Source organism: Periplaneta americana, chromosome 10 (genome assembly GCF_040183065.1).
Source record: "Periplaneta americana isolate PAMFEO1 chromosome 10, P.americana_PAMFEO1_priV1, whole genome shotgun sequence".
Classification (NCBI taxonomy): Eukaryota; Metazoa; Arthropoda; class Insecta; order Blattodea; family Blattidae; genus Periplaneta; species Periplaneta americana.
In genome coordinates this window covers 29,640,656-29,649,709 of record NC_091126.1, presented here as the reverse complement: position 1 = coordinate 29,649,709, position 9,054 = coordinate 29,640,656, and the positions used below count along the sequence as shown (strand labels likewise).

Genomic DNA, 9,054 nt, shown 5'->3' with positions numbered 1-9,054 from the left:
TGGACTTTAAAATATCTTCAGTGCATTCTGTATGGATTACATCTCTTTTTTATTATCAACTTTACGTCAGCGGTCGAGTTTACCTCAATTTACGGTATGGAAAATAGTTAATTTCTGAGGAAATATTGTGGAGTACGGCACTCGATGAGATCTACCCTACAAAAATATTGTCTCCCCTAAGCTAAAACTGAAATGACGTCCTTGTTTTTGAGCTACTAATATAGACTTTCCTGATAGGAAATACGTACAGAGTTCAAATGATACATAAATACATTTAGTAGTAAATTTAATTTGCTATCCAGACACGAAAAAATATATAACGTTATTTCAAACTATGAATCACTTGAGAGACCTTTGGGGAGTACGAGACATTGATGGGAGTATATTATTACTATGGATTTGAGGAAGGTGTGTAATGATAGTAGGGACTGGATTAATCTTGCTCAGGATAGGGACCGATGACAAGCTTATGTGAGGGCGGCAATGAACCTTCGGTTTCTGTAAATCAATTTGTATGTAAGTATGATTCACTTGAAAGTAAGGAGAAGAAGGAATTCAGTTGAATCTCAATTTCTCACGTTTATTGTTTTCTCAGATGAACTGAGTGTAATATTCATGTAAGTTTCTAAAATAAGATTAATAAGTCTATATAGAGTTACTGTGTGACATAAAATATCATATTGTGACAGCTGCGTCGGGATTCGAACGCGCGTCCGACAGGGCGCGCGGGAGACGGACGTAAGGGGAACGTCTGCATGCCGAGGGGGCAAGGGGAGGTGCACTGCGGCGCGAGGCGAAAGGGGACGCAAAGCTTTGGGTGCTTCGCTGTGCGAGGTGAAAGGGGAAGACGAAACCTCCCGAACAGAATCGTGAAGAAACGAAGCAGCGAGAATAAGTCTCTAGAAGCAGAAACTTCCAGGATCGTACTTTCTGGAAACTTTGATTTAGTGATAAATGGGAGACGCGAAGAAGGAGCCAGTAGTAGTTGTTAGTTTTTGGTCAGCAAGCCAGTCAGTCTTGTGTAGCAGTGAAGCCAGCTTCGAGACCGGAGTTCGACTTGAGTGTGTGTCCGCAACTCTGCGAGCGTCCAGACGAGTGCGGCGTATCCGGAGTCTGTGGTTCGACTGCGGTGGACCGCAGTTGGGGGACCTGAGTTCGAAGTTCAGTGGACTGACTTGAAAGTCTTGGGTTCGAGATACTGTGAACTTGAGTGAATGAGCTAGAATAACTAGCCAAGGCAAACGAACTGAGAACTGACAGTTTTGTTTTGTAAATAGTGCTTTGTGAACATTAGTTGAGATTAGCAGTACATTGTTGTTTTCAATAATCCAAGTGAATTGTCATTGTCGTCTGTGGAGTGCAATAACAAATACTGTGTTGCTGTGTGGAGTGGAAATCCCATTGTTGATGGGAGTGTTTAAATTAAATCATATAAAGTTATTATTGTTGTGACAAATAAAGTTACATTATTGTTGTTGTAATAAAAGTTACAATATAAACTACGCAAAATCATTTCTCCAAAAACGTTATCATAACCCTGCAAATATTTAAATTGTTGGCAGCTTGAGACGCCCCAGCTGCCTTAACCTTTGTGTATTTTACAGGTATAGAGTTGTTGACTGTGATCGTTGTCCATTCTTCCAACCCTTTTCGATTATCGATATACTAAAGCCGCGAAGAAGTCGTTAAATAGGACGAATTCGATACCGGCTTTGTGGTGGAGTTTTTAAGTGTGTTAGAACACCGATAGTTTATGAGTGTGTATTTGCGGCTATTTTCTGGAAAAATGGAGTTTTCAGGTTTTTGGTTCATTGTATTTGTGATAACACTGGTGTTGACAGTGATTACAGTGTTGTGGTGGCTTGGTTTCTTCGAAAGTATAGAGTTAAAAGTAGGTCCGTCACCTTTCGGGAAACTGGTTGTGGTGTATAAGTTCAATGGTGTAGTTCCAGATAATGCAGTAAAACAATTGATGAGGTACGGTTATGGTATTACACCAGAGACACCAAGGAAGTCCATACTTATATCTTATTATGAGAAAAGAAATGTTTCGGTAAGTTCATGTCTTTGTAAGTAGGCCTGTACTAGCTGATGAATTTGGAACCTCTAAGCTGTCAGAATAGAATTCGTGCGTAATTACTTACTTTAGTGAAACCGTACGTACCCACTGTTTCTCTACATCTTGTTGTGTGATCACCATCGAGGTATGCTGTAGACTACCCACGAGTCTCCGGAAGTTAGGTTAAGTTGTGATATGTTCGCCGTGATAACTTCCAACCATACTTTCTTAACGTGCTTTTTGGCGGTGTATAATAATTGCCAGAATTAAAAACAGAAGTGTTTCTATTTACTTTCCTCTCACTAAGCGTTCACAGCGTCCACATACCCCTTCTTTATTATGTCGTTTACCACTGACTGGAAGGTCCGGGGTTCGATTCCAGGTGGTGACAGGGTTTTTTCTCGTTGCCAAACTTTCAGAACGGCCCCGAGGTTCACTCAGCCTCCTATAAAATTCAGTACCGGGTCTTTCCCGGGGGTAAAAGGCGGTCAGAGCGTGGTGCTCTCCACACCACCTCATTCTAGTGCCGAGGTCATGGAAAGCATGGGGCTCTACCTCCATGCCCCCTCAAGTGCCTTCATGGCATGTTACTGGGACGCCTTTACCTTTTACCTTTACCACTTGTTCAGTTATTTCCATAAACAAGAGACAAGTACGGTATCGCTGAAGTAAATAATTACCAATCCGTGAAAATATTTATGTATCTTTGAGTGTGCCCGAAATATATTACAACCAGTGCAGTAATGAAATCTGAAAAGTGTGTTTCGAAGGTAAAGCTGACAAATTGAGTGCCAGCGCCAATTTCATACCGAAAGTAAGGGTCGAAAGTTGTTGTGAAAGTACTAGCTGGCAGAAAGGTGTGGGCAGTCAAGATCGTTCGAGCGGGATGAAAGAGGTAGAGAAAAGGCGAGGATTTTCCTAAGGTCGTATCAGTGTTATGTTAGGTTAGTTTAGAATTTGGTATGCCTTCCGAGGAAGAACACATTCTTATATAATTGTGGGTATATGCAAAGCATAGCAAAAGTCTAAACTAACTCAACTTCACTTGTCACTGATTCGAACAAAGCGAGTTTTCGTTATGTTGAATCATTGTAATAACATTGTAGAATTATGTCCAATAGTGAAATAATAATTAAATAATAATAATTAGCTTCCGATATTACTTCATACAAACACAGAAACATTCTATGTAGGCTATGTTTAATAGCTTTCGATTGTTGTTGTCCAAGGCCCCTTATAGACGAAGTCATTTGTTTTTATTTCAGTACAATGCCTTAGATGGAGTTGTTATTGTAATTTTAAAACTCATTTATCTCATTAAATATCAGTCCTATCAAAATTTTGTATAGAATAAAACTTATCGGAAATTATTTAAAAAAACGTTTGTTATATAACATTTTTCATGAAAATCAATAATAAGCGAGATATTTCGATTTATTTAATTCAGGCCCCCTTATAACACCCCTTTTAAATAAAGTATTTTGAATGCCATATAGCCTAAAATCTAAGTTACAACGAACTTAATTTATATTCCAATTTTCATATAAATCGGTTCAGCCATTATTGCGTGAAAAGGTAACAGACAGACAGACAGACATACAAACAAAAATTTCAAAAAAGTGATTTTCGTTTTCAGGATGGTTAATTATACATGTTAACACCAATTATTTTTGGAAAATCGAAAATTACCAGAAAAATTTTGGCTACAGATTTATTATTAGTATAGATGTAGCTATTTGTAGCCTTAGTGAGAGCAACATTGTTAAAAAGAGATTTAAGAGACTTGATATCGGCTGAAAGATGACTCAGTCTACAGGAGTCAACAGGTCAGCATAAGATACATGATATAAAATACAAGTTGATTTTGATCACAGTAAGAAATATTTCTGCCAAGAAGGGGTACTTTCTATACACACAGGTGCACTGTTAGCTGAATGACTGGAACACCGGTTTTGCATGCTGGTTGAAGTCCTGGTGGGTCCAGTGGAATTTGTGTGGGACAAGAGTGCTACTGACATTTCACTACTGCTCTATGAATCATTTCATTATCATCCAGATGTAACATTGTACTTCCCATGGTGCATTGACGACAGTGCTTACAATGACAAAAAGAACTACAGCTCCAGTGCTTCACTCCTAGATAGGGACGTTTGGTTGAATGATGCCATTAAAAAAAAGAACCTTCAAGTACATGCTTATGGATTTGTTAAGAAGAATGTATTTTTTTTAGTAGGTTATTTTACGATGCTTTATCAACAGCTTAGGTTATTTAGCATCTGAATGAGATGAAGGTGATAATGCCGATGAAATGAGTCCGGGGTCCAACACCGAAAGTTACCCAGCATTTGCTCATATTGGGTTGAGGGAAAACCCCAGATAAAACCTCAACCAGGTAACTTGCCCCAACCTGGAATCGAACCCGAGCCACCTGGTTTCGCGGCTAGACTCGCTAACCATTACTCCACAAGAAGAATGTATAGATGAGATTTAATTTATGGCCAGAACTGTCTCATTCTGATTAATTATAGCTCTTTATTTCTTGTAACGACAGCAATATTTAGGTTTTCTTTTTCGCCCTCAGGCATATCCAAGACCCAAGGCATTTGCATCCGGGTTCATACTGAGTGAAGAGGGAGTTCTTCCGAATTTCGACATGGTTCTTATGTTCTTGGATATGGGATGTTGCGTAACAACATTCCCAAGAGTATCACATGCAGTATACACAACATATTCCTACTTGGATCCATTTACAAAACCTATGATACACCAGCAAGTTTTCAAAAAACTAATAAATTACATCGAGGTAAGCAATAGTTTAAGATAAATGAGAACTTTTTTGGTAAATACTATGTCACTTAGATATCGTCCCTCCTCTGGCAAACTAGCGAAAGTGACAAATTAGCGACCCTGCACTTAAGGTCTATAATGTACTATTAAATAGTATAATGTAGACCTTAAGTGCAGGGTCGCTTATTTGTCAGTTTCGCTAGTTTGCCAGAGGAGGGATGATATGCAGGGCAGGCCCAGAAATGTTCGGGTTTACTTGATTATAGGATATCGTTATTGTTTTTATGAGAATTTATGTTGGCTAGATTGTAGAATGGAGTGAAGTGATATTATGACGTCACTTTTTGGATGGAAGTGGTTAGGCCGGTAGATTTGTAAATTTTTATGTTCATGGTTGGTATTCATGAGGTTTGAATGGCATATCGGTTAAGGATGTGTTTGGATCTGAGAGGATAAAAAGAAGGTTTGGATGGTGAGTGTTTTATTTGTTTTTTATAAGGATGGGTTTTCGTTTGCTAGGGTAATAATTATGTATCGAGGATAATGTTTAATTTATTTATTGTAGATATATGTTTTTATTTTTGTTGGTTTTGTATATATGGGTGTGTGTGTGGATCTGTTCGTTGTTTCTTTTTAATGTTTTTATTTGGGGTTCAAAATTGCGCTCTTATCCAAAATACGATATCACCAATAGGAGCAGCCCCGATGATGATCCGACGTGTAGCACATGATGCAAAAAGCGGGGTATCAGGACTGCAAGCCCCGATGATGATCATTGAGGTGATATTTTAGTGACATGAGAGGATGGGATGTTTGTAATTGATTTGGTGATATCATACTTTGGATAAGAGCGGATGGGTTATATTTCAGAATGGGATGTTGTGATATTGGTTTGCTGATATCCTATTTTGGATAAGAGCGGATGGGTTCTGTTCCAGTATGGGATATCGTGAATTGTTTTGGTGATATCGTATTTTGGATAAGAGTGGATGGGTTATATTCCGTAATGGGATATCGTGAATTGTATTGGTGATATCGTATTTTGGATAACAGCAGATGGGTTATATTTCAGAATGGGATATTGTGATATTGTTTTGCTGATATCCTATTTTGGATAAGAGCGGATGGGCTGTGTTCCAGAATGGGATATCGTGAATTGTTTTGGCGATATCGTATTTTGGATAAGAGCGGATGGGCTCTGTTCCAGTATGGGATATCGTGAATCGTTTTGGTGATATCGTATTTTGAATAAGAGCGGTTGGGTTATATTGTAGAATGGGATATCGTCAATTTGTTTTTTAAATTTTTTTAGATAGTTTTATTTATTTATTGTTTTGGTTTATGTCGGCCATGTTGTGACGTCACTGCGTTGTGACGTCATTGGCGCCATATTGTGACGTCATGGTTTGTCCAACTTGACGAAAATTAAGCGATATCCTATAGTAAATGAATCCCAAATGTTCATACAATCACATAATAGAGGTTGAATCGATTTTACCGCCATATTTGCAAAATAGAAACTGGTAGGTCTATTTTCTTATTTCTCTTCATATGTGCAGTAAGTGAAAAAAAAACTTTTTTCATTGTTCTCTTTTGAAGCATCGTCGCCTGTGTGGACATCCAGCAATTGAGATCTGCAATAGAAAATACAGAGAGAGTACCATTTTGGTTCCACTTGCACGCCAGGATGATTTTTATGTTCCTGCGGCAATGATGGTCCCTCTCGCTGCCCAAGAAGCAGAAGCTGAAGCCGATACCAGCGACACAAGCCTGAATGCTTCACACAGCGATTGAGGAGAACTAATGGGTGACTAATAATATGGTACATGTGCAGAAGTGTATGATGAACATTTTAACAAATTTTACAGGAGAGCCTTTTTTTTTAATCGTAACCTTTCTTAAAGTGCAGCGTTTATTTAATTGAACATTAATCATCCCCCCCCTTTTTTTTCCCCCCATTCCACTTTACATTAACTGAAAGCCCTCTGAAAATTTTATAGGCAGAGCCAATAAACCAATTTTTCATAAAATTGCAATGAGCCCCTTCTGCATGTATACCCTTCATATAATCTTATCCAGAAATATGAAGCAGCATTTTTTAATATATAATTTCAGTTATTTATTACTTTTTATATATCTAAGCTAAGGTTGTAATGTATCTTAGCAGTATATATACTTATATATATATATGAGTCCTTGCGTTGTTTTATAAAAAGACTGATAAAATGTAATTTAGGAATGAAGTGATAGTCCTCATGAATATGTTATCCTCTGGTCACACCAGTTCCGTCCTTAATATGAATGAGGCTATCTGAATTGTGTCACTCAAGTTTTCCGAGATCCTAATTATAATAGAAGAGTTCAAAGACTAATATCTGTAAGTCCTCATAATATCTTTATAAACCTAGTGAAAGTACTGTTGATTAATGTGTGATGTGTAAGTTATTTTACTTCAGGTATTTCATTGTTACCTGTAAGAATATTTTTTCATGACCAGTTGTGTTCACTTAATATAGTTGTATTGTTCTTAAAAATGTAAACTTTTACATTGTGTTGTGACTCCTGAAAAGTAGTTTTCTGTGGCATTATTTATATACTAGAGTCCTGCGTTTGGTTACTTTCAATACAATTTAGGTGTACATTGATCATCTAGCTGCATATGGACAGCAAATTCCAAATGAACAATTTACGCTTCAGTGAAGCAAACAGTCTTCCGACATGTGACAGTACCGTGTATCTATATCTATTTATTCGTGTACCTGGATTTAATAACAACAATAATTTTTGCTGGAGATAGACGAAACTAAAATAGTACATTATGCAACGAGCCTATAATGATAGTAATTAAGACGCGAGGATGTTTATGAAACGAGCGCAAGCGAGTTTCATAATTTTCATACAAGCGTCTTAATTACCATTATAGGCAAGTTTCATACGACTTTTTATGCTCGACCATATTTCTAACTTGAAATTATTCGTAAGTATTCATGTTATTGTTATGTGAGTGAGTGCAATAGCCTACCTCATGAATTGTGAGATGTGTGCAGACGCGAAAGTATTGATTTTTTCCGGGAAACGAATATCGACGACCTTGACCTTGATAATAGTAAGATAAACATTAGTCTTGATATAACCTTGAAATTGAAATCGACATTGAAAAACGAGATGACAAATTGAATTTATTTGAATATTATTTACAATTAACGCTAATTATTATAGTAACAGAACATAACCTTCTGCGACAGTATTGGATTTCCAGCCTCCGTGACCTTTTGATAGTTGTCTTTCGATTGCATTCCGAGAATAATCGAAAACCTGAACTTTAATGAATAGGTGTACTTTAATGACATGAATTAAAGGACTGCTACCAGGTGTATAATTACTACATTTCGGCATGGTCGAGCATAAAAAATAAATCAGAAGCCAGCCCCTTTATTTTCAAGAGCAACCACATTTCGTTCAGGTATGTAATAACTAATGAGGAAACCATTCGAATTAAGATAAAGATATATTTACTGAAATATATTAAACAATATTCATGCAAACACACGCTCTCAGAGATGCTCTGAAGCTGTGTATGACAATATCTTGAGATGCATAACAAATATCATCAAATTCTGTCAACGATTAGGCCTCTGACTTGTTCTGCCTCAGGTGAGCTGGTCTTTCCATCGCTTTTTTGGCCATCGAAGGTCTTTCTTCCTGTTAGGTCTATAAGCAAACAATCTTTGAGGTAGGCTGTCACTGAGCATCTGTGATATGTACCCATACCAGTTGAGACACTCAGAAGCAAAGTGATACAAGTGACGTTTAGTAAGTTTTGAGACAAATTGTCTATGGTCTGACTTTCTTTAGTAATCTTTAGTATTAATGTTTCATTGTACCGAACATGTGTTGAAAACATTTTGAATTCAATAATTCATGAGGTAACCAAACACAGGACTCTAAATATTACATATAATTGTTATTACCAATACATTATGTAGTAGTTCCAATATTGCCAGAAGTTTACAAATGTCTTCCAGGTACTAATTAATACTGTTAGTTGGTTCGTAATTTTTACTTTTGCAGCATCGCATAATAGAATAGTGTTTAAATTGTTTAATTTTTATATAAATTGAAAATGCATAAGCATACATATACATAGTGTTCTGCCCAAGGGCAGGTCTTTCACTGCAAACCCAGCATTCTCCAATCTTCAGGCCATT

At 37.2% G+C, this 9,054-nt stretch overlaps 1 protein-coding gene across 1 annotated transcript; it reads left to right on the top strand.

Moving 5' to 3' along the window:
- Positions 1-1,728: 1,728 nt before the first annotated feature.
- Positions 1,729-8,665, top strand: LOC138707278 (testis-expressed protein 264 homolog). Its single transcript, XM_069836599.1, has 3 exons — positions 1,729-2,053; positions 4,641-4,862; positions 6,446-8,665. Exons 1-3 carry the CDS (start codon positions 1,754-1,756, stop codon positions 6,638-6,640), a joined length of 717 nt encoding a protein of 238 aa, XP_069692700.1. The 5' UTR covers positions 1,729-1,753; the 3' UTR covers positions 6,641-8,665.
- Positions 8,666-9,054: the final 389 nt, after the last annotated feature.

Coding starts and splice junctions, on each gene's coding strand:
- LOC138707278 (XM_069836599.1), top strand. CDS start 1,754: ATGAGTGTGTATTTGCGGCTATTTTCTGGAAAAATGGAGTTTTCAGGT. Junction 2,054..4,640: donor ATGAGAAAAGAAATGTTTCG/GTAAGTTCATGT, acceptor TTTCGCCCTCAG/GCATATCCAAGACCCAAGGC. Junction 4,863..6,445: donor AACTAATAAATTACATCGAG/GTAAGCAATAGT, acceptor TCTCTTTTGAAG/CATCGTCGCCTGTGTGGACA.